At 44.2% G+C, this 25,975-nt stretch overlaps 1 protein-coding gene across 2 annotated transcripts in view; it reads right to left on the reverse strand.

Moving 5' to 3' along the window:
* LOC147018202 (uncharacterized) overlaps nucleotides 1-22,607 on the reverse strand; it is a 49,796-nt gene extending 27,189 nt beyond the window's left edge. For both annotated transcript variants that reach the window (XM_085897668.1, XM_085897667.1), the window contains exons 1-2: nucleotides 22,448-22,607; nucleotides 5,407-5,626 (exon numbers count right to left, since the gene is read on the reverse strand). In XM_085897668.1, the coding sequence (XP_085753794.1) occupies nucleotides 5,407-5,626; nucleotides 22,448-22,499 (272 nt within the window). In that variant the 5' untranslated portion in view covers nucleotides 22,500-22,607. The remainder of the gene's footprint in view (nucleotides 1-5,406; nucleotides 5,627-22,447) is intronic.
* Nucleotides 22,608-25,975: the final 3,368 nt, after the last annotated feature.

Raw genomic sequence — 25,975 nt, forward strand, 5'->3', positions numbered from 1 at the left:
GCTGATTACATTTTGGTCAAAATCGGTCAAAGGTCAAGGTCACAGTGAGGTCAAACATTCGATTTTTGATGGTTTGGAACAGAATCATCGTAGAAACTTCTGGTTTGCTTCGCTACCTTCTCTAGAGACAGCTTTTATTAGACAAGGTCAGAGGTCAAGTTGACGATTTCGTAAGTACCAGTCTATGACTGCTTGTTTGTTTGTTTGTTTGTGAACAGTATTACGGAAAAACTCTGACGGATTTTGACGAAACTTGTGGGGGGGGGGGTTAGGTATGGTCCAAGGATCATGCCATTAAATTTTGGACTTGGTCCCCCCACCCCCAAAACAAAAATTGTTAGAGAAAAAAAAATGTTCCCCCCCTCCCCAAAAAAATTAGAGAAAGTTTTTTTTGCATTTCTACATGTTTTAAGTGATTTCCAACCCCCCCCCCCCCAAAAAAAAAAATTGTTGGAGGAAAAAAATTTTTGCAACTTTTTTTTTTTCAACAAAATTGATTTTTTTTTTTTTGCATTTTTACATGTTTTAAGTGATTTCCAACCCCCCCCCCCCCCAAAAAAAATGTTGGAGAAAAGAACTATAACTGTCAGCACTGTTGACATCATATTTAATGAATAAGATATAAGGTTCACTTGAGTGACCCAGCAGTATTGGCGGCGGAGGTTTTGCACTCTCCCAAGTGCTCCCCCTCTAGTTTTCCTCCTATCATCAAAGAGTGGTGGGGGGGGTGGCGGGTTCCGAAGGCTTTGCCCCAATCCTGTCATCCGGTGAGCTGCCCTGCGAAGGGCAGCTGCACAAGAGGTACTCCCACAGAGTGGGCTTTCAGATTTCTTTGCGTTTTTCTTGTTTTTATGCAGAGTGAAAGGTTTTACGGTGGCCGTAGTGCAAATCCTGCCACCAACGTACTAAAAAAAAAAAAAAGTAACCCAACCGCTGGAGGACGTCCGCAGACAGTTGGACACTATATATGGATGGCCATTGACTCACAAGGAGCTTCTCCGCCCTTTGACAGGTTTTGTTTTCAATCCTGCTGGGTGTCCATATCCATCCACCCTTCTCACCAGGAAAACTGCTCGGGGAGATGGTTTAGTCGCCGACAACCCGACCATGAAACAGGTTAGTGCAGGTTTACATGGTCCCTGTAGCAAGTCACAGATCTAATCAGGCCTGACCTGACCTGACACAGAATGATAGGTATGATGATATGATATGTCTTCCACTTCTTAATGATGGATTTCACCATACTCAAAGGGATAATGAGTGACTTGGAAATGTTTTTATAACCCTCTCCTGAATGGTGCTTCTCCATCATTTTATGTCTGACTTCTTTGGAAAGCTCCTTGGTCTTCAAGTTTTCCTTATTAGTCAACCAAGTGAGTTGCATCTTCAAGACTCTATTGATAAGTGGGAGAGCTCAATTTTTGAGTTAAACCACTGATTACATCCAGGTGAAACCTATTGCACTTATTTTGTGACCTTTGAAACAAATAATTTGCTCCTGAAGTGATTTCGGGTTATTTTGGGAAAGGGTTGAATACTTACAGTATGCAACTGAGAATCATCTGATTTTCTCTGTTCATCTAACTTATTCACATTTTATCTGTATTATTTTTAGCTTCATCACTTTGGAGTAGTTTGTGAAGACTATATCTTAAGATTGATTTGAAAGCATCATGAAATAAGTTCAGGTGGGCATCAAAATGTGAAAACTTTGGAAGGGATGAATACTTTTGCAAGCCACTGCACATACAGAGAATTGCCTTATTTTACATTGTAGGATTGTAATCCAGAAGTGATGAACATTAATGCCACAAATGTTTTGCAGGGATAGCATTCCAATTTTTATTATTGTGGTGGTGATTACCCTCACCGAAGGAGAGGGTATTGCATTTGGGTCCGTTTGTTTGTCTGTCTGTCTGTTTGTTTGTTTGTTTGTTTGTTTGTCCGCACAGAACATCAGTCTTTTTCTCCGCAACCGCTTGTCGGATTGAGACGAAATTTTCATCACAGGAGCGACTACCCATGTGGAATGTTTTATTGATAATTATGATGTTATAGGTTACATGGTATGGCAGCCATGTTGTAAAAATGGAAAAAAGGCTGGATCTCTGAAACCGCACCAAGGAAAAAAATTGAAACTTGGCAAATGGCAAGTACTCCTCATGAAAAATAAGTGTGATTTTTTTTATGACGTCACAAGTGCCTTTGTTGTGACATCATAATTGCATATGGAGAACGCTACATCTGATCAGAATGAAAATTTTTGAGGGTCATCTTGGGATAAAATGCTCACCAGAAAAACATTTGATGACGTCATCGGTCACGTGACTTCGCAGCCATTTAAAAATATATATTTAACCTTCAAAAATCTTCACTGAAGTGGCTGAATAGATCGAAGCAAAACTTTACACATATGACCGTCTGTCCATGAGGAACAAAAGGTTCACACATATGATGTCATTGGTTCCATGGTTTGGCAACCATATTGAATTTACCCTAAAACCTATTTAAAAAAAATATTCTCCAGAATGACTTGACAGATCGACACACTTCACACAAATGTCCCCATAGCCTTAGGGATACCAGGGTATTCACAAATAATTTTTAAGTCACATTGTCTGGCAGCAATATTAGATTGAGTGAAAATATTTTGAAAATTTTCTCTTGATCCACAGTCAATTGACGTGAAATTTCACAATTATGATCTGGTAGTGATGGGGAATATTTGTTTTCAATTTCAACCTGATCGGATGCATGGTCTTGCAGCCACAATTTGTTTGTTTGTTTTGTTTTGTTTTTAAAAAAATAAGGTTCACTTGGCTGTGCCTGGATGGGTTTGAAGGTGGAGGAGCAGCAGCTTAAATATGAATCCTATCCAGGTTTCTCCTGATGACTTCATCTTTGCTTTGTGCTTGTTTGGGTTCCATCTGATTACTCCAATGCAGGAATGTACCAATTTGGTCTTCCATTTGATTTGAATGGAGTTTATTTTCATCCTATTCTGAATTTAATAATAATAAACATCATGGGTCAGGGTCAAGTGTCCGATCAAAGCGGGGTTGCATCAGAGCGGGACATCTTTGGTACCCGGTCATCACTGTCAGCAGTTGTAAAGTGGCAGTTCTCTATCTCTATCATGCTCTCTATCATTTTTGGCCCTATCTCTGAATGGTGAAGAATCACTTTTTTTAAATCACACTTTGGATCAGCTTTCGTGCATGAGTTTGCAGAGATGGCAAATCGAGTCTTGCGTCCAAACACTTGTACAGGAGGAACCAAGTTAGAAAGTCCAGCAGAACATTTACCATGAAAATATCTGTAGAACAAACCAAGAGTGGCAACTGACCTACGGTGAGAGAGCAGTTGAAGAGTTAAACTCATCTCCGCACCAACCAGGTTCACTATACGTTTGTGGAGCTATCATGTAAAGATAAGTGACAAGCTGGTGTTCCAGCCCAAATGTGGAGACAGTACTCCATGAGGGGACGTATAGTTGTCTTATACAGGTACAAAACAGCATCAGGAGGTAAATACCTCTGTGCTCGATCAAAACAACCAACTCGCTTGGAAGCACTCTTCGCAATACCAGAAATGTATTTAACTAAATGGAGGTTAGAGATATCCAGACCAAGAAGCCGAAGCTCGGATGATTCTGTTATGGCTGAAGACCTCGTGCACAGAATTGAATATCCGTTTCTGGAGCAAGACATGGAGAACAATTTAGTTTTCTTTGCATTGAAGTTTACCAGCCAGCCATCCCCCAGTCCTCCCCCACTTCAACGCATTCTCAAAATCATTGTCCAGCAAAACTCCAACCTCATTACGAGTCATGTTGAGTGAATAAGCAGATCTGAAGTAAAGTGAGGAGTCATCAGTATGCATGGCTGACTGAGACAGAACATTATCAAGAAGATCATTGATGTAAACAAGGAACAAAGTGGGACCAAGGACAGAGCCCTATCCATCCATCCACTGCGTCTGTCTACTGGCATTCTCCTTCACAAGCACACAGTCCAGTGCATTGCAGATTAGCCTTCTTGCATTTGCAGCGGTTTCTACAGCCTTTTTTGCAGCCACACGACACCAGCTCGAAGCAGCTTTTTGAAGCCTCAGGGAGTGTGGTCCAGAGAGGTTCGTAGGACACATCCTCTGTTTGCCGCCAGCCCCAGCTTGTTGGTGATAGAAGCACAGGTTGAGGGACCAAGACCTGCCCCCAGACATAGTCACCCTGGAAGACTGATCTCTTCACATGCTGTTCCAAAGCATCATAGGTAGGTTGGATGCGCTGGACGGAGTTCCATTTGGCGAAGAGTTTCTTTCTGGCATCGTTGAAGTCCGTATATGGACTGGTGCGGTCATAGAGGAGCACCACAAACCTTTCAATGCAGTGTATTGTGTCATCCTGGATGTTGACTGGCGTGGTGGTCAGGGTCACAAGAGAATCTGTCAGTTCTGTAAACGAGTTCCATGTGGCCCAGGCAGATTTCTTCCCATGCCCCACGAATGCTGATACCGTGTCACATCCGGTCATGGCGTGTAAGACAGGGAGGGCACGTGCCTTCTGTGGACCGAGGGAGGCAGCTATTTCATGGGCAGGGATGTAGCGGTAGTTCTTGCCCATCCCAAAGGCAATCCAGAGTTCATCCACGCATGGTAGTGCCTGGGCTACCATCACCGCCAAGACGACGACGTCGGTGTCTACGGTTCGAACTTGAATCCGACGGTAGTCATGTTCTGCAGCATGGGCCACATGTCGCATGATGCGAGTGTCCGCCTCTTCTTCACCGCATGGAGCCAGAGCTTTCATCTTCCTGTGTTGGAAGGCAGATGACTGCTTCACCATCAGTGACTATCAGCTCCTTTGCCTTGGAAGGCAGATGACCGCTTCATAATCAGTGACTACCAGCTCCACCAATATTACCAATTACAACACCACTTCCACCACTACCACCACCACAACAAAATACTTCTGAACCTGTCACTGAGGCTGTGTGCGAAAATGGATTTTCCCATAAAAATGACCATTTTTCCCCAATACAATGGTTGGAAATATAATAAATCAACACAAATGACATTTGTATTGTTTTCCTTTGTAAATGCACATCACATGGAGTATTTATCACCTCTGAGAAACCTACAAAGAGAATAACAATGACAGATATCCCATGTTGTTAAAGTAGAATGGCGGCCATTTTCCAAAATGGACGCCAAAGCTGACCAAGGCAAAATCTCGAGTGGCTCCATATCCAGAATTGTTCAGAATACATTAGTCAACATATGTACCAATTTTGGTGCTTTTATGAAAAGTCGAACAATTGGTTTGCTATGCTGCAGTACTAAAAGGAGGGAAATTAAAAATAACCTTCATGTGAAGTAGATAATGAAAAATGTTGATACAAAACTCACGAAAAGGCATCATCGAGAGTCTGTGAAACAAAGCGACGAATATTCGTGTCGACGGGCACCCACTTAGCAACGTCCTGTGGTTTAATGACCACAGTGCGTCTATCTTCAAGGACTGGCATCTTGTCAACAGTTACCGCTCGCTTCTTTCGAGGGCGTCCCCTCATCCCGGTCTTCCTTTTCCCTCCCTGTGACGTATTTCCATTTTGCAGAGGGTCCTGTTCTGAAATCAAGATGGATAGGGGAGCAATGATGAATAAGAATGCAAGAGAAAACACGTTTTACCAAAGATTGAAACAGCAATACAACAGCACCGTGTCGGGAATGGAAAGTACTCTGTGTTACAGAGCGTTGGTTCTGCTGAAGCAGTTTGTTAGCCAAGGATCATGCTGGGTGGTTTGCCATCCCTCTCCCAGCAGTAGTTAGTGCAGAAATTTTGAATTTGTTGAGGGGTGCTGGTGACGACTCGCATACTCTTCACGACGAACATGGTGGGATCTTTAACGTCCACAGATGCGATACCCTGTTTCACGTATATCAGAGGTACGGCACACACATTGATGAATTGCCCCTTCTGTGAAACACCAGGATGATCATTTATAGCAGGGTTGGGATTCAAACCCAGGCAAGACAGCTTAGAGGCTAGCGTGCATACTGGGCCATCCTGCCAGCCGGATCCATGTGAACCACCTGGTTAATGAAGCTATATCTCCAAAATAAGCTCATGGAGTGGGTTTCGGTGTCTCGCCGTCCTTCCGTACATACATATGCATGTCCGTTAACATTGGACTAAAACATCTCCTCAAAAACTACCCGACCCATATGGACCAAGTTTGATATGATGCATCAAGACAGCAAGGTCTCATGGGGTTGTACGCCCCAGATGCGCCCCCTATAAGGGGGGGTATGGGGGAAAGAGAGGTTTTGCCCAAAATATTGGTGTGTTATTCAAAAATATTCTCAAAACCGCCAGACAGATCCAGACCAACTCACCACAAGAGCATTAGGACCATGCCCTCATCTTAAGTTGCGCTCCTCAAGGCCGTATCTCCCTGGGAAAGGGGCCACTCCAAATCCCTCATTTTCACTAAAACACCTTCTCCACAACCTAAGCGATATGGACAAAATTTGATACAATGCATCAGGACAGCACAGTCTCATGGGGTTGTGCTCCCATCTGGATCTGCCTATTTAAAGGGGCTTTAAAGGGGGGTTGCCACAAATATTTATATTTCATTCAAAAACCTTCTTCTCAGAAACTAACAACCAGATGCAGGCCAAACTGGCCATGGAGCATCGTGACCATGCTCTAACCTCATGTTGTGCTCCCCATGGTCTTATCTCCCATGGAAAGGGGGCCACGGCCTCCCTTCCCTAATCCCTCATATTCACGAAAACACATTTTCTTCATAAACTGCATGACGGAAATGAACCAAATTTGGTACGATACATCAGAACAGGAAAGTCTCATGGGGTTGTGCCCAACTATCCTCTCATCTGGATCCACCTCCTATAAGAGGCTGAAAAGGGGGGTTTCTCCTCAAATTCAGGTAATATATTTCAAAATATTCTCAGAAACCAACAGCCACGTGCAGACCAAACTCAAGAAATACAAGGACCATGCTGTAAACTTAGTTTGTGCTCCCCATGACCGTATAACTTCAGGAAGGGGGTCATGGCCCTTTCCACCTAATCCCTCATTTTCACCCCACCTGTTGGGGAAATAACGTCAGTCCCTGCGGGATAATTATTTGCTTCTAGTGTTTAGTCTCGGGATTTAAAACAAATATTCACCACGACTACTAGATCATAATTGTGGAAGTTTCACGTTGATGGATGAAGCGGTTCAAGAGAAATTATTTCTTTGAAGACTTCCATTCAATCCAATATGGCTGCCAGACCATGTGACCTATTAATTATTATTTGTAAGCACCATGGCATCTCCTCGGCTTAGGTAATGTGTGGGTGAAGTTTCACCTCGATCTATAAAGCCATTCTGGAGAAGAGGGTTTTTAAAGGTATATTCGTCAAAAATTCACAGCTGCTAAACCATGTGACCTATGATGTCAAAGGTGGAAAACTTTTTATTACCCTCGGTGAAGGAGAGGGTATTGCATTTGGGTTGGTTTGTTTGTTTGCATTTGTCTGCACAGAACTTTCGTGTTTTTCTCTGCAACCCCTTGTCGGCTTGAGACTAAATTTTCACCATTGGTGTAACTACGCATGTAGAATGTTTTAATGATAATTATGTCAGAGGACACGTGATGTGGCAGCCATGTTGGAAAAACAGAAAAACTTTGGACCTCTGTATCTTTGAAACCGCACCAAGGAAAAAATTGAAACTTGGCACATAGCCAAGTTGAAACTTGATTAATTTGTGTCAATGTGTGTGTCAAGTTGATTGATTTGTGTCAATCGGATAGGCAGTTGTGGAGACAACAGAGAAAATTAGCATAGATGGATTTATGTACGGATGGACGGACAACCAGAAAACATAATGCTTCTGCAGACTTTGTCAGCGGAGGCATGAAAAAAAAAGTTGTGAGAGATACCACAAACTCATGCTGGAAGACGAGACCCAGCTGAACGTCCATCCAATAAGTTGATGGCTCGCCCTATTGTTACGGGGCCGGGACGTCGGCCTCGAGCACAACCGCCAGACGGAACCGCAGGTCGGCTCGACCGATCGCCCAGAATGTATAGGTCGTACTTTTCAGAAAAGTACGGGTCCCTTTCGGACCGAACTCACCAACAGGTCATCCGTGTGGAATAGGTGAATAGCCAAATTTCTATATACCCAAGTATCCACACGGGAAATCTACCGGGGAAATTCACCCTCGGCCTTCTTTGTCCGAATCGAGTCGCTATCGCCGACTCGGATCCGGTGGAACCGAGCGGAATTACCAAAGTCGGGCCGGACCAAATGAACACGTTACCAACACTAATCCTCAAACACGCGTCATGTCGAGCCAATGAAAGAAACACAAAACGAGCTGATACATTCAACAAATGAGGATATTTATTTATAAGGCAATAATGGGGAATGAGGGAACACAAAAGAGCAGAGCTACACCGAATATAAGAAATGCAATGCAATTTATACAGCACACAGCACTTATACAGTTGCACTACTTAAAAACTGGCGCACACACACACACACACACACACACACACACACACACACACACACACACACACACACACACACGCACGCACACACACACACACACACACACACACACACACACACACACACACACACACACACACACACACACACACACACACGGACCAAAATAGTCTATAATGGGACCTCCAACCCGGAGGATAGTCGGGCTGAGATCAGTGGTAGGCAGACTACCTGACCGAGAGCGCGCGGCTGGGCGTCCCCTTCTCCCTGGAGCCCAGGACACCGTCCGACGGACCAGCGCAGCTGAACCCAGCTAAGGTGAATCGCGGTCGTCGCCCAAGCTCGACCATTTGGTGGAGGCGGTGGATGAAGGCGGGGGCCAGGGCTGACGGCGACTTTTACGGTGACAAAATCCTCTCCTCCTTCTCTTTGGATCCCTCCTAGCTGGCTCTCTCGCTCTCCCTGCTCTGTCCTCTTCTCACTCCTTTTTTATCCTCCGGCACACTCCCCCACCCCTCCTCAGACCGCGGAGGGAGGAAGCATTGTTCTTTTCCGAGGAGCGTTGTTCTTGGCAGAGGAGGGCTGTTCTTGCGGAGAATGGTTGTTCTTGGCGGAGGAGGGCTGTTCTTGCGGAGAATGGTTGTTCTTGGCGGAGGAGGGCTGTTCTTGGGGAGGATGGTTGTTCTTGGCGGAGGAGGGTTGTTCTTGGCGGAGGAGGGTTGTTCTTGGCGGAGGAGGGTTGTTCTTGGCGGAGGAGAGCCATTCTTTCGCAGACTCTTGGTAAAACCCCGAACTATTAAAATAAATCACAGCGCATTTACATTAATTTACCCTTTAGACAAGGGGCGGGACCCTATCTATAAAACACGTACTTACCGAGATAACTGAGCTAGAGGAACCTGAATGTTGTGTGTGATCATGGCTTCCAGATTCGCAACACTATATGTGGAGATTTGAGCCAGGCCAGGGCAGCTCAAAAGCGAGTATGCATGTGGTCTAGGCTATAATGCTAGACCTTGTGGTCTAGGTTATAATGCCAGCCCAACACCAAAATAACATGGCACAACCATTGATGTTCATTCTGTATGCCATGTACCAGAACATGTATTGTGAGATACACCTCATTATTGAGACTACAAATCCAACACTCACAAACAAATACCACGACGCTACCCGATCTGCCAAAACATGGAACTGGATTGGCTAATGGTGTGGTTTATGTCAAGAGAGTGAAAGCATATATGCCCACTGCTGCAGGTGGGTGGCAAAAGGTTTAGTGTGAAAGGGGACACTGCAAAAGTTCAGGCAATGCACAGGAGCGAATCATCATGCAGATGTTTAATCGACCGTTTCATCAAGGGGATTGGTGCAGTAATGCATGTGGAAAAGGGGGATAAGTACAGTACAGTACAGGGAAGACAAGGGCATCAGTAAGGTACAGTGAGTACATGGAGGGGGAAGGGATCAGTACAACATGGTGTGGAAGACAAGGGCATCATTACAGTTTAGTACATGGAAGACAAGGGGAGTGGCTTGGGACAATAATGGAAAACAAGGGGAGTTGTATGGTACAGTGAATGGAATATATAGAGGAGTTGTATGGTACAGTGCATGAAATATATAGGGGAGTTGTATGGTACAGTGCATGGAGGATATTGGGGAGTGGTACGACACAGTGCATGGAAGATATAGGGGAGTTGTATGGTACAGTGCATGGAATATATAGGGGAGTTGTACGGTACAGTGCATGGAATATATAGGGGAGTTGTACGGTACAGTGCATGGAATATATAGGGGAGTTGTATGGTACAGTGCATGGAAGATATCGGTGAGTGCTACGACACAGTGCATGGAAGATATCGGGGAGTGCTACGACACAGTGCATGGAATATATCGGGGAGTGCTACGACACAGTGCATGGAAGATATCGGGGAGTTGTATGGTACAGTGCCTGGAAGATATCGGAGAGTTGATCGGAGAGTTGTATGGTACAGTGCATGGAAGATATCGGGGAGTTGTATGGTACAGTGCCTGGAAGATATCGGGGAGTTGTATGGTACAGTGCCTGGAAGATATCGGGGAGTTGTATGGTACAGTGCCTGGAAGGTATCGGGGAGTGCTACGACGCAGTGCATGGAAGATAAAGGGAGTGGTACATAGTCCAGTCGCTTTGGGAAAAAAACATTTACTGACTGGACAAAAGCACCAAACTTGGTACAGGGCTTCTATATGATGTCCTAAACAATTCTGGAAGAGGAGCAAAGCACAAAAATTGCATTGGCAGCTTTCATAGGCCTTCAAATTTTTGTGTTTAGCCACGCCCAAAAATGCTCCTATTGTTGCGGAGGAACCACTGGAATGCGGACAAAATGGCGGCATTGGCAGCAGTAAGTATGTTTTTAATTTGTAATCTGCTCAGAAATTTGTGTTTTCAGTCATTTGTTCTCATTGATATGACAAAGAAAGCATACTACTAATTAAATGAGAGATAATAGGCATCATGTGTGATATTGTGGAGTGAATTTTGACATGATTGGAGAATAAAATCAATCGTCAATTGCTGATCCGGTTTGACCTTGGAGGAAGACGATCGATCAATCGTCATTGATGATGATAAGGCCAGGAGGAGGGCTGGGTAGGCTTGCCTTCATTTTTGTGTTCAATCAGATGAGAGAGAACATAAGCCTTTTTATGTAGTTGAACGTTTTATGATGGGGATAATTCTCAGCAGGAGGGGAGGGGTGTAGTAAAGAAGGGCAAGAAGCCAAAAAAAGGACAAGAAGGGGAGTGACCCCCACAGCACAGAGAGTGTGCCAGTGCGAAGACCTTTTTTGAAGTCTTTTTCTAATTACCTGGCCTATAAATATGCCAGAGTTGAAACTTCCATCAAATAAAGGTTATCCAAGACCTTTATTTAGCTGTAAAACAGCTTTTTATGATCGCCTATTTATTCCTGAGAGAGAACAGCAATCCTATTGTCATGCCCTGAGGGCCCAATCAAAACAGAAAGTGCATCAGTGCTGAGACTCTTTTAATTTGACATGATTTCACCTTATCCATTTGCCGATTTTACCACTTTTGACCATTTTGTGAATGATTATTATCGAATCTAGTGGCTAAGCAATGTTTTATGAAAAGTCAGTTCTGCGCATATACAAATAGAATCAATCAAAATAAATAACAAGCATGGTGATTTCAAATAGTGTGTAAATTTTGTGCTCTAATTTTTAAAACCAACTTTTGATTTTTTTTCAATTCCACTTGAAAGTGTGACTTTAAATAATTTCCGGTAGGTTATAAATACTATAATTTCAATTGTACCAAGTTGATTCCTATATTTTTTCAAAAATTCCTACATTTTTGTGTCGGGGAGTCCAACCTGATGACGAAATCAGCTTGTTGGCATAATTAGGGCTTGCTGGATGTATATTTTGACAATATCCTAATTTAGTCCCGATAGGTACAGATACGGACAACTCCTTTATTATAACTCTTCTTATTTCCAGGTCACGCGCCGGGTTGATTGGGACCTTTGTGTCGTGTGCCAGTCACTATCTGCAGAGGAATTACGTTGTCCCCTCGATTCAAACTCATGGGATGGAAATGGTGCAGCATACACCAATTTTTTTCAGAACGTTGGGCTGTTCCAGGAAATGAATGCACTTCCCGTCAATGCGGGGTATGGTAGTTCTGGGACAGCAGAGTGTTTCATCCGAAACAAGGCTCGTTGGCACAAATCTTGCCATGACAAATTCGATTTGGCGAATGATCCGATTTGTGGTTTCCCATATGCGTCTCGCGAGGGGACTGGAGGAGGAACCTACTGTCGCTGAGATTCGACTACTCATCCCGATCTCAGGGGTCGTACCTTGTTTGTATGGGGTACAATAACCCATCTGTACCCAATGTCACTTACGTTGATCAGGTCCCAGCCCGTTTAACTTGAGAGAATTGATCCAGGACATGGTATAAAGTGGGAAAATTAGGGGTTTATGGAGGTTTGTAATGTGATTTGAAGATATTTTGCCATTTCCGTTGTATATAAAACATAGCTGAAACATATTGCATAATTTGTGACAGCGTATTTCAATACAGCGATGCATCTTCTCCGAAAATACAGTAATGTCATTTTTGACGTTTTTTTACCTTGACCTTGACCTTCATGGGTGACCTCGACTTGGGCTCCCCTTCTGAAAATGCAGGTTATGGTCCAAGTTTGCTGTGTAGCAAGTTTGTTGCTGGTATCTAGTAGGTAAAGGTTTTGGCAAGATTTTTACGGTCCTGACCATTCTCATGGTACTAACGTGGAAAACCAGCTTTTTATGCCACTTCGTCATACGATTTGAATATATTTCGACATTAGTGATGCGTATAGAATGCAAATGAGGGCGACTAACTGATTTGTAACAGAGTATTTTGATAGAGCTAGGCATGCTCTCTGGAATACAGAAAATGTCATTTTTGACCTTTTGACCTTCATGAGTGACCTTGATCTTGGCTCCCCTTCCAAAATTAGATCTTATTGGCCAAGGAAGTTGTGTACCAAATTTGATGCTTTTGTCCAGTCAGTAAATGTTTTGTCGAATTTCTACCTTAAGCGACCGGACTAACAGTAAGTGGAAGGGGAGTGCTATGGTAGTGTGTGTGGAAGATAAGGGGAATGGTATGATACAGTGCATGGAAGATATCGGGGAGTTGTATGGTACAGTGTGTGGAAGATAAGGGGAGTGGTACGGTACAGTGCATGAAAGATAAGGGAAGTTGTATGGTACAATGTATGGAAGATATAGAGGAGTTGTATGGTACAGTACATGGAAGATATAGGGGAGTTGTAAGGTTCAGTGCATGGAAGATAAGGTGAGTGGCGCAGAACTGTAAAGTATCAGGCAGGGAAAGCAGTTTGAATGCACCATCAATCTGTTATTGTGCTCCACACACAGAAACCTCAGACCAATCCGTGAGCCCAACTTCATCGTGTGCAGCGATGTTCGCGCCTCGCGATGACCGCGCTTCTGGTTGATCTCATGCATGAATACATGACATCTCCCCCCTCCCATTAAGTGTGAAAATGCAATAAAGATGAACACAAGAGTAATGACTAATACAGGAGGGGACTAATACAAAGATCATGAATATATGAGTATTAGCTACAAATTGAGGCGGATAGGCGCCTTTGAAACTCTGGATGATCGTCGGGATACAAAGCCGATAGACGGCACCGCTGGTGGCGCTGCAACGGCGTTATTGGGGTCAGCCTCAGGGAGTGGTGCAGTACCATCTGCAGCACCAATGTCGCTCTTCACAGGTTCAGGGAGTGGCGAGACATCCTTTGTGAAGATGACAAGATCACAGGACCAATACCGGACATGATCAAGGTGCCTCCGGCCGACTCGGTTGTCCTTGAGTTTGATCTTGTAGGACAACGGTCCCTCGTTTTTGTGAATCCTCCTTGGTAGCCAAGCCTTTCCGCAACCAAAGTTTTTGACAAACACCGGGTCCCTGATGTTTATAGAGCACTGTACTGCATGTTTGTCATGATTAAGTGTCTGTTTCCACTAATTTTGATATACGACCGACACCACGTCTGGTCTTAGACAATCCAGTCGTGTACGCAAATGTCGTTTCATCAGCAGCTCAGCTGGTGTCACCCCCGTTGTAGTGTGGGGAGTGATGCGGTAAGCGAAAAGCAAACGTGATAGTCTGGTTTGAAGGCTTCCACCGTGTATCTTATTTAGACCAGACTTGACAAAACTCACGGAGTGTTCGGAGAGTCCATTTTAAGTTTGATGGTGTGGGCTCACAAACTTGTGAATTATACCGTTCAAGCAGGTGAATTCAGTGAATTCAGAGCTTGAGAAACAGGTTGCATTGTCAGTGACTATCATGCATGGCAAAGCATGAGTGGCAAAGCACTGGCACAGCCTCTCTATAGTCGTGTGTGAGGTTGCTGTATGTGTTACACAGGCATCGATGCATTTAGTGTGAGCATCCGTAACAATAAGAATCATACAGCCTTCGATGGGTCCAGCGTAGTCAAGATGAATCCTCTGCCATGGTTCATTGGCCATTCCCAGGGATGCAGTGGCACATTTCGACTGCTTTGGCATGGATAACGTTTCACACACTGTTCGATGTCAGAGTCAAGGTGAAGCCACCAGACATAGTTCCACGCCAGCGATTTCATTCTTTCAATGCCTGGATGACAATCGCGAAGCTGATCCAAAATCTTTGTGCGGAAGTTTGGGGGAATACCGTACAGCGGTACGGTACAGTGTGTGGAAGATAAGGAGGATAAAGGGAGTTGTTTGGTACAGTGCATGGAAGATAAGGTGAGTGGTGTGGTACAGTGCATGGACGAGAAGGTGAGTGGTGCGGTACAGTGCGTGGACGAGGTGAGTAGTGCAGTACAGTGCACGGACGAGAAGGTGAGTAGTGTGGTACAGTGCGTGGAAGATAAGGTGAGAGGTATGGTACAGTGCGTGGAAGATAAGGTGAGTGGTATGGTACAGTGTGTGGAAGATAAGGTGAGTGGTACGGTACAGTGCATGGAAGATATGGTGAGTGGTACGGTACAGTGCGTGGACGAGGTGAGTAGTGTGGTACAGTGCACGGACGAGAAGGTGAGTAGTGTGGTACAGTGTGTGGAAGATAAGGTGAGTGGTACGGTACAGTGCGTGGAAGATAAGGTGAGTGGTACGGACAGTGCATTGAAGATAAGGTGAGTGGCACGGTACAGTGTGTGGAAGAATATGGAATAGGCAAAGCCGAGAAGCGAACGTAGAATTGTTCTTACATTCGAAGCTGCAATTTCCAGTCACTTCGGCCTGGATTCAGGATCAGTGATCAAATAATGTAAATCAGGATTAAAAATTATTTTTTGATGCGGGAGATATCTTTATTAAAAAATTAGGTGGACTTAAAACTGCTAGAGTATTTACTCTCGAGTTTTGTTGTTAATTTTTTTAGTCATAAAGGTGTGATTGGGTATACGAGAGATCAAATTAATTATTTGTGCATTTCTATAACCGTGATAACACGACTGCATATTACCTCAACATTACCTTCACAACAACAACTACACCGCCGAAAACAGGATCTCATCTAAAAAAAAAAATCCTCAACATTACCTTCACAAGGACAACTACACCACCTAGAACAGGATCTCATCGAAAAAAATAAATATGACCTCAACATTACCTTCACATCAACAACTACACCACCTAGAACAGGATCTCATCTTAAAAAGTTAATATTACCTCAACATTACCTTCACAACGACAACAACACCACCTCGAACAGGATCTCATTTAAAAAAATAAATATGACCTCAACATTACCTTCATAACAACAACTACACCGCCTAGAACAGGACCTCATCTAAAAAAGTTATTACCTCAACAACAACTACACCGCCGAGAACAGGATCTCATCTGAATAAATAAATATGACCTCAACATTACCTTCACAACAACAACTACACCACCTAGAACAGGACCTCATCTAAAAAAGTTAATATTACCTCAACATTACCTTCACAACAACTACACCGCTGAGAACAGGATGTCATCTGAAAAAAAATAAATATGACCTCAACATTACCTTCACAACAACAACTACACCTCCTAGAACAGGATCTCATCTAAAAAAGTTAATATTACCTCAACATTACCTTCACAACAACTACACCGCCGAGAACAGGATCTCATCTAAAAAAGTTAATATTACCTCAACATTACCTTCACAGCAACTACACCGCCGAGAACAGGATCTCATCGAAAAAAATAAATACGAGAAGCGAACGTAGAATTCTTCTTCCATTCGCTTCTGACTTTACCGACAACTTGTTCACAACTGTATACGCAATTTCCAGTTACTTCGGCCTGGATTCGGGATCAGCGATCAAATAACGTAAATCACGATTAAAAATTGTTTGATTGATGATGCGGGAGATATCTTTATTAAAATCAGTGGAGGAAATATACACCATATCTGATATTTGGGTCTATCATGTCTCCGACGATGCCTTTATCTCCCGGCATGCATCATTCCCCATGACAAAAATCGGAAAAAAATAAAAAAATAAAATAAAAAAAAACCAGAAGCAAAAAAAAAAAAGGAAACAAAAGGGTCATAGCCAATGATACGGATTCCAAATTGCCAGGGTATTGTGTTGTTGTTGTTGTTGTTGTTGTTGTTGTTTCTTATTCTCTCATGTGCATGCGTTAAGTATGAAGCTCACTACGTTCGCTAATATGGAATAGGCAAAGCCGAGATGCGAACGTAGAATTCCTCTTATACTGAACAAAAATATAAACGCACCAACCTAAATATCTAAGTCAAGATTGCCATTATGGGAAAATGGTCAAACCGATGATATGTTTGAGCAATGGTTCCTTTGTTTTGCTCAAGACAGATGTTCCCATTGAAATTGACCACTCTGAGTGTGTGGACTCACACGTTGAGTAATCCTTCCCATGAGCACCATGGGGCTTGACAGAGTGATGGTCAGTGAGCGTGACCAGGACACAAACACTCCCAATAGCTTGCCCTATAAAAGGCCTCCCCAAAATGTGGACTGGTGCCAAATGTCAACATGCCACAGATGTCACAAATCTTGAGGGAGCACGCCATTGGCATGCTGAATGCTGGGACGTCAGTACGGGCCGTTGCAGCACACTTCAATGTCCACCACTCCACCATTAGCCGCCTGAGAACGCGCCTCAGAGAGAGGATGGAAGCACCGTGAACTGCCCACATGCCCGGCGACCACGTGTGACCACCGCCGGTCAGGATCGTCACATGAGGCTGCAACATCTCCGGGATCGACTCCGACCGGCCACGAGGACTGCCGATGAGACTGTCGGGCTGCATAACAGGCGCATTTCATTCAGCCCAGACGGTGCGTAACCGCTTGAGGGAGGCCAACCTCCGAGCCCGCCAACCACACCGGGGACTCGACCTCACTGCAGTCCGGCGTCAGACCCGACTGAACTGGGCCAATGTTCACTTGCGCTGGACCCTCGCATGATGGAGGAGAGTGCTGTTCACCGATGAGTTGCGGTTCCAGCTGTATCGGGCTGATGGCAGACTCCGCGTCTGGCGTCGGGCTGGGGAGCGCTACACTGACGCCAATGTCCTTCGTCGGGTGTCACACGGTGGTGCCAGTGTTATGGTGTGGGTAGGCATATGCCATGGAGAGCGCACTCGGCTTCATTTCATTGAAGGCAACTTGAACGGGCAGCGGTACAGGGACGAGATACTCAGACCCATCGTCGTGCCGTTTGTGCGCCTTCACCATGTGACGTTTCAGCACGACAATGCTCGCCCCCATGTTGCCAGGATCTGCATGGACTTCCTCGGTGAGGAGGACATTGATGTCCTCGACTGGCCTCCATATTCTCCCGACATGTCGCCCATCGAGCAACTTTGGGACGTTCTTGATCGACGCGTACGACAACGTTACGCAGTCCCAGAGAACGTCCGCCAGCTCCGTGTGGCTCTCCAGGAGGAATGGGAAAACATCCCTCAGGCCACCATCGATAATCTGGTGATGTCCATGCGCCAGAGATGCACCGCTCTGCGCGACGCCAACGGTGGACACACCCGCTACTGACTGTGTGAACTCTGACAGTGACACCTCGGTTGTGTCGGCTGTTGTAGCGCAAAGACTGTCGCCAGAATTCTCAAGGAACTCTTTGAAATTTAATGCTCAATTGTCATGGATTCTATAACCAAATCGTTGTGAAGATTTAGTATTAATGAGTTCGAGGTAAAATAGTAACAATCGCTTGGTGCGTTTATATTTTTGTTCAGTATACATTCGCTTCTGACTTTACCCATTACCTCCACATTACCTTCACAACAACTACACCGCCTACAACAGGATCTCATCTAAAAAAAAAATACTAGAAGTGAATGTAGAATTCGTCTTACATTCGCTTCTGACTTTACCTATAACTTGTTCACAACTGTATACGCAATTTCCAGTTACTTCGGCCTGGATTCGGGATCAGCGATCAAATAATGTAAATCACGATTAAAAATTATTGTTTGATGATGCGGGAGATATCTTTATTAAAATCAGTGGAGGAAATATACACCATATCTGATATTTGGGTCTTTGATGTCTCCGACGATGCCTTTATCTCCCGGCATGCATCATTCCCCATGACAAAAATCAGAAAAAAAAAAAACGGAAACAAAACAAAAACGGAAGCAAAAGGATCATAGCCAACGACACGGATTCCAAATTGCCAGGGTATTGTGTTGTTGGTGTTGTTTCCTATTCTCTCGTGTGCACGTGTTAAGTAATATTCACAAGATAGAAATAAAACCCAATCGTGTTTATACACCGCACAGCGTTTAAAAAAACTGGAAGCAAAAGGTCATAGCCAACGACACGGATTCCAAATTGCCAGGGGTATTGTGTTGTTGTTGTTATTGTTGCTTCCTATTCCCTCATGTGCATGCGTTAAGTATGAAGCTCACTGCGTTCGCTAATATAGAATAGGCAAAGCCGAGAAGCGAACGTAAAATTCTTCTTCCATTCGCTTCTTAAATACATCAAATTAAAGTCTTTTTGCGATGAAAAAATAAATATTACCTCAACATTACCTTGACAACAACAACTACACCGCCTAGAACAGGATCTCATCTGCAAAACTAAATATTACCTCAACATTACCTTCACAACAACAACTACACCGCCTAGAACAGGATCTCATCTGCAAAACTAAATATTACCTCAACATTACCTTCACAACAACAACTACACCGCCTAGAACAGGATCTCATCTGCAAAAATAAATATTACCTCAACATTACCTTCACAACAACTACACCGCCTAGAACAGGATCTCATCTGCAAAAATAAATATTACCTCAACATTACCTTCACAACAACAACTACACCGCCTAGAACAAGATCTCACCTAAAAAAATTAATACTAGAAGTGAATGTAGAATTCTTCTTCCATTCGCTTCTGACTTTACTGACAACTTGTTCACAACTGTATACACAATTTCCGGTTACTTCGGCCTGGATTCGGGATCAGCGATCAAATAATGTAAATCACGATTATTTTTTGATGATGAGGGAGATATCTTTATTAAAATCAGTGGAGGAAATATACACCATGTCTGATATTTGGGTCTTTCATGTCTCCGACTATGCCTTTATCTCCCGGCATGCATCATTCCCCATGACAAAAACCGGAAACAAAAAAAAACAGAAGCAAAAAACAAAACGGAAGCAAAAGGGTCATAGCCAATGACACGGATTCCAAATTGCCATGGTATTGTGTTGTCGTTTCCTATTCTCTCATGTGCACGCGTTAAGTAATATTCACAAGATATAAATAAAACCCAATCGTGTTTATACACCGCACAGTGTTTAAAAAAACCGGAAGCAAAAGGGCCATAGCCAATAACACGGATTCCAAATTGCCAAGGGTATTGTGTTGTTGTTTCCTATTCTCTCATGTGCACACGTTAAGTATGAAGCTCACTAGGTTCGCTATAAGGTGAGTGGTACAGTACAGTGTGTGGAAGATAAGGTGAGTGGTTGTGTGTGGAAGATAAGGTGAGTCATACAGTACAGTGTGTGGAAGATAAGGTGAGTGGTACGGTAGTGTGTGGAAGATAAGGTGAGTGGTACAATACAGTGTGTGGAAAATAAGGTGAGTGGTACAGTACAGTGTGTGGAAGATAAGTTGAGTGGTACAGTGTGGAAGATAAGGTGAGTGGTACAGTGTGGAAGATAAGGTGAGTGGTACAGTGTGTGGAAGATAAGGTGAGTGGTACAGTACAGTACAGTGTGTTGAAGATAAGGTGAGTGGTACAGTACAGTACAGTGTGTGGAAGATAAGGTGAGTGGTACAGTACAGTACAGTGTGTGGAAGATAAGGTGAGTGGTACAGTACAGTGTGTGGAAGATAAGGTGAGTGGTACAGTACAGTGTGTGGAAGATAAGGTGAGTGGTACAGTACAGTGTGTGGAAGATAAGGTGAGTGGTACAGTACAGTGTGTGGAAGATAAGGTGAGTGGTACAGTACAGTGTGTGGAAGATAAGGTGAGTGGTACAGTACAGTGTGTGGAAGATAAGGTGAGTGGTACAGTACAGTGTGTGGAAGATAAGGTGAGTGGTACAGTGTGTGGAAGATAAGGTGAGTGGTACAGTGTGTGGAAGATAAGGTGAGTGGTACAGTGTGTGGAAGATAAGGTGAGTGGTACAGTGTGTGGAAGATAAGGTGAGTGGTACAGTACAGTGTGTGGAAGATAAGGTGAGTGGTACAGTACAGTGTGTGGAAGATAAGGTGAGTGGTACAGTACAGTGTGTGGAAGATAAGGTGAGTGGTACGGTACAGTGTGTGGAAGATAAGGTGAGTGGTACGGTACAGTGTGTGGAAGATAAGGTGAGTGGTACAGTACAGTGTGTGGAATATAAGGTGAGTGGTACGGTACAGTGTGTGGAAGATAAGGTGAGTGGTACGGTACAGTGTGTGGAAGATAAGGTGAGTGGTACGGTACAGTGTGTGGAAGATAAGGTGAGTGGTACGGTACAGTGTGTGGAAGATAAGGTGAGTGGTACAGTACAGTGTGTGGAAGATAAGGTGAGTGGTACAGTACAGTGTGTGGAAGATAAGGTGAGTGGTACAGTACAGTGTGTGGAAGATAAGGTGAGTGGTACAGTACAGTGTGTGCAAGATAACGTGAGTGCTACACTGTGTGGAAGATAAGGTGAGTGGTACAGTGTGTGGAAGATAAGGTGAGTGGTACAGTGTGTGGAAGATAAGGTGAGTGGTACAGTACAGTGTGTGGAAGATAAGGTGAGTGGTACAGTGTGTGGAAGATAAGGTGAGTGGTACAGTACAGTGTGTGGAAGATAAGGTGAGTGGTACAGTACAGTGTGTGGAAGATAAGGTGAGTGGTACAGTACAGTGTGTGGAAGATAAGGTGAGTGGTACAGTACAGTGTGTGGAAGATAAGGTGAGTGGTACAGTACAGTGTGTGGAAGATAAGGTGAGTGGTACAGTACAGTGTGTGGAAGATAAGGTGAGTGGTACAGTACAGTGTGTGGAAGATAAGGTGAGTGGTACGGTACAGTGTGTGGAAGATAAGGCGAGTGGTACGGTACAGTGTGTGGAAGATAAGGTGAGTGGTACAGTACAGTGTGTGGAAGATAAGGTGAGTGGTACAGTACAGTGTGTGGAAGATAAGGTGAGTGGTACGGTACAGTGTGTGGAAGATAAGGTGAGTGGTACAGTACAGTGTGTGGAAGATAAGGTGAGTGGTACGGTACAGTGTGTGGAAGATAAGGTGAGTGGTACAGTACAGTGTGTGGAAGATAAGGTGAGTGGTACGGTACAGTGTGTGGAAGATAAGGTGAGTGGTACAGTACAGTGTGTGGAAGATAAGGTGAGTGGTACAGTTAGTCGTTTGTGAATTATACAGTCAGACAACATGGATGGAATCACCTCCTCCCGTATCCGTTTCCTCGTGTAAGAGTGAAGTACCCCATGTTGTTTTACACTTTCCTCACGGAATACATGTATAACAGCAGGATAACCAACACCAACAAAGGTTAAAACTCGTTTTCCCCGCAGTGTAAATTAATAATTTGTACGAGTTCCCCGACAAGAAACTTCAACGCAGGAGGCCATTCCTCATTAGGCCCATTCAAAGCCTGCGCTTCGATTGCCAACCTACGGCTGTTTGCCCGTGTGCTATCCTATTTAAACGCTGAGCGTCAATCAAGGAAACAACACGAAACATTTTGAAAGTCGAACTCAGCGAGTGTTTGAACCGCCGGACTCACCACACAATCTATCGAACCATTAGATCACCGACTCCGGGTTTAAAAAATAAATAAATAAATCGTCTCAATCTTCAGATGAAAATAATTCCACGATTTACCATGTTCCTGCGAAGCTGAAGTCCTTCCTTTACAAGCTCTTTGTTTTCCCATCTGAAATGAACCAATTTCAAACTCCCGCCAAAACGCTTCCGGTTATCAATTTCCTTGGTTTACCTACTTTTAAACCATCCACTATATCGTGTTATTCGCTTAAAAATCCCCGCTACATGGTTGTATTTTAAAATCCCTGCAATTATTTCTGCTTTTATTGCAGAATTTGATTTGTTGTTGTTGTTGTTGTTGTTGTTTTAATTATCCAGCGAAAACAATTGATTGAAGAAAAAAAAAACGAGGATTGAGGTAAAATCAATCTTACTCTCGTACCTCGATTTTTGTTCCCACATTACACTGGTAGTATGTTCTCTCAGTTAGCAAATTAATATGGAATAGGCAAAGCCGAGAAGCGAACGTAGAATTCTTCTTACATTCGATGCTGCAATTTCCGGTCACGTCGGTCTGGTTTCGGGATCAGCGATGAAATAATGTAAATCACGATTAAAAATTGTTTGATTGATGATGCGGGAGATATCTTTATTAAAATCAGTGGAGGAAATATACACCATGTCTGATATTTGGGTCTTTCATGTCTCCGACGATGCCTTTATCTCCCGGCATGCATCATTCCCCATGACAAAAACCGGAAGCAAAAAAAAACCGGAAGCAAAAGGGTCATAGCCAACGATACGGATTCCAAATTGCCAAAGTATTGTGTTGTTGTTGTTGTTGTTTCCTATTCTCTCATGTGCACGTGTTAAGTATGAAGCTCACTACGTTCGCTATAATAGCTGTCATCTTCTGCAGGGGTATGTTCATTCGCAAAGTTTAATGTAGAGCACTCGCCAAGAGGCTTAAGCGCTCGAGCAAGCACCCCATTCGAAACCGTTAAGGAACGGCTGGCTTGGCAATTGCGAGGAAGCTGATTGGTAATGGAACATACCCCTTAGGGTACAGGAAGTGACGATCCGGATGAAACTTGGTGGACGGGTTGGGTGTGTGACGAGGACGAACTAATTCGATTTTGGTGAAGATCTGAATCCGGATCCGACTACAAGAATTTTTTTAAGTGATTCTTCACCATTTGAGAGATCAGGCCCAAAATGATATATTGTTACGGATTTGGAAGCCTCTTGCACACAGACAGTCAGCAGTCCCAAAGTTTAGTTATTTCGTTAAGTGTATAGTTACAATCCATCCCCTGTGTTTAACGGGAATTTCAAGTGTGCGCTGCGTGTTATTTTGTAGTTAGTTTTTTTTTATATTCCCCAACAACAACATCCTGCTTCGTTCCACCACCCAACCAAACCTTCGCACACCGACTCCATTATCCACGTGTTTTTGGCTGAAGTCGTGGGCGGAGCCTCCATCGCCTCAAATTGGGGCTCCGCTCTGAAGAAGGGCAGGGAGTGTTTCCTCCAGCCAATGGACGAAGAGCAAGCAAAGCCGAGGCGCTCCAGCCAATGGGAAGCCAGAAGGCCAGAAACAACTACAGAGCCTCTTCCGAGGGCGGGCCACCGACACGCCACCCGTCCAATGGGAGGCAGAGTTACCTCAGGACGGATCCCTCCCACCTGGCAGGAGGGGTTGAAGAATTGTCGGTGCGATCCGTCTGGGTCGTCTCATCTGGTCTGCTGGCCATCTTCCGTCTTGGTGCTGGCTGGCGTCTGCCGCTTCGTCTTGGTTCCTTGGCGCTTGGTGCGAGGTTGTCCGTGTGGGTTCGAGTCCCACTGTGGTGGTTGGAGCGTCCGCTGTTCCCAAGCCCTTCCACAAGAATCCCGAGCTCCACAAGGGCAGGTTGGCGACCTGTGCAAACGCGGCCAGGTGCCCGGCCAAACTCTGACCTCCAGCCTGTCTATCCCCTTGGCTGCGAGGGTCGAAATAAAGACCCCACTGTGCCCATTTCTTTTTCGATGTGTGTGTGTCTGTAGGCCCAGTCTGTAAGTAGATATTGTATAAGTGTTGATTGCTCATTACACATTTTCCTGCATATTCGTGATTAAGTCTGCTCTGTGTCTCCCTCTCCCCATTAAAAATAAACCCCGTGTTAAATGTTCCAGTTCGTTGCCTGTCATTTCTTCCATTGGCCCAGTATGGTTCGGGCTTGAAAAGTAGTAAGGCCGTTTGTGCCGTAAGTTGTCATTGGGACTGGCGCGGCTCTGGCAATTCCCGCTCGGTTACGCCGGACCCGAGTCGGTACATGCGACTCGGTTCGGACAGAGTCGCCGAGGGTGTGGTTTCCCTGGTAGCTAGATGGCGTGAGAACTTAGGTAAATTGGAATAGACAAGTGGACCCTACGTCACGCGTCGAAATATTGGCAACCACGGTCCTTTAAGTGACCCGTCGACTCCGGAGTTATCCGGGGTGATGACCTTTCAATTCCGGTGTTCGATGGGAGACGGCCCAACTGCTCCATCTAGCGGTCGTCCTCGCCACCGACCCCCGGCCCACAACAATATTACTGTCCATCCATCCATTGGAACTCTCTGTTCAGTTGCATCCATACTCTGTTCAGAGCATCAGTGCTGCCAAAGCAGTCTCCTGGGCTATTGGGCACAATCCTGGATGGGTCACCACTCCAGCACAGGATACTCAAATGGCTCAATCATCACAGCAAGAGAGTACTCATTTTGCCAACCTCAGAAGGATGATAGGTTGAGTCAACCCCACCTGGCATTAATTCAACAGCTGAATGGGATTTGAACTCAGGATCCTCAGATCCCAAACATCCCACCATAACCATTGAGCCAACATCAGGCATATATAATACTGTATGGCATGATATTAAAAAAATGTAATGGCCCCAATATGTTCTCATGGATCACGCATTGTGTGGCGGGGGTATGCGCTCCAACGAGTGCCCTTCGAGTTTGTTTGTTTGTTTGTATGTTTCTTTGTTTGTGTGTTTGTTTGTCTGCCCGCTCGCCTCCAGCCCAAACCGCTCAACCGATCATTCCCAAATTTTCAGAGATTAATGTCGCCAACCCTGCGACGGTCCCGCATTGAAGCTTCGTAAAATTTGGTCGACCAAAAAGGTCTACATAGGCCAAAAGACCAATTTGAGCCAGTTTTTTTTTAAATTCTCAAATTTTATCCGATTGACTTGAAGTTTGAATAGGTTTTGCATATCAGGTCATTGAATTCAACCATCTATTACTTTTGAGGTAAACATAGGCCAAAAGGTCAAAATAGGCCAAAAGGCCAATTTGGGCCAAATTTTCTAAATCCTCAATTTTCATCTGATTCAGTTGAAATCGGCAAAGGATTTACATATCAGCTCACTGAATTCATCCATCTATTATTTTTGTGGTCACCATAGGTGAAAAGTTCAACATAGGCCAAATTTCTAAAATCCTCAATTTTAATTAAGTAACTTGAAAATTGAAGAGCATTTGCATGTCAGGTCATTGACTTCAACCACCTATTAATTTTGAAGTCAAAAGGTCAACACAGGCCCAATTTCTAAAATTGATAGATAGGGCCAAAAACTAAATATATCACTATAATGTATCTCAAAAAGTTGTGGACAAGT

The sequence above is a fragment of the Eptatretus burgeri genome, chromosome 10 (assembly GCF_056783735.1).
Source record: "Eptatretus burgeri isolate ZD-2024b chromosome 10, Ebu_testis_v1, whole genome shotgun sequence".
NCBI lineage: Eukaryota > Metazoa > Chordata > Myxini > Myxiniformes > Myxinidae > Eptatretus > Eptatretus burgeri.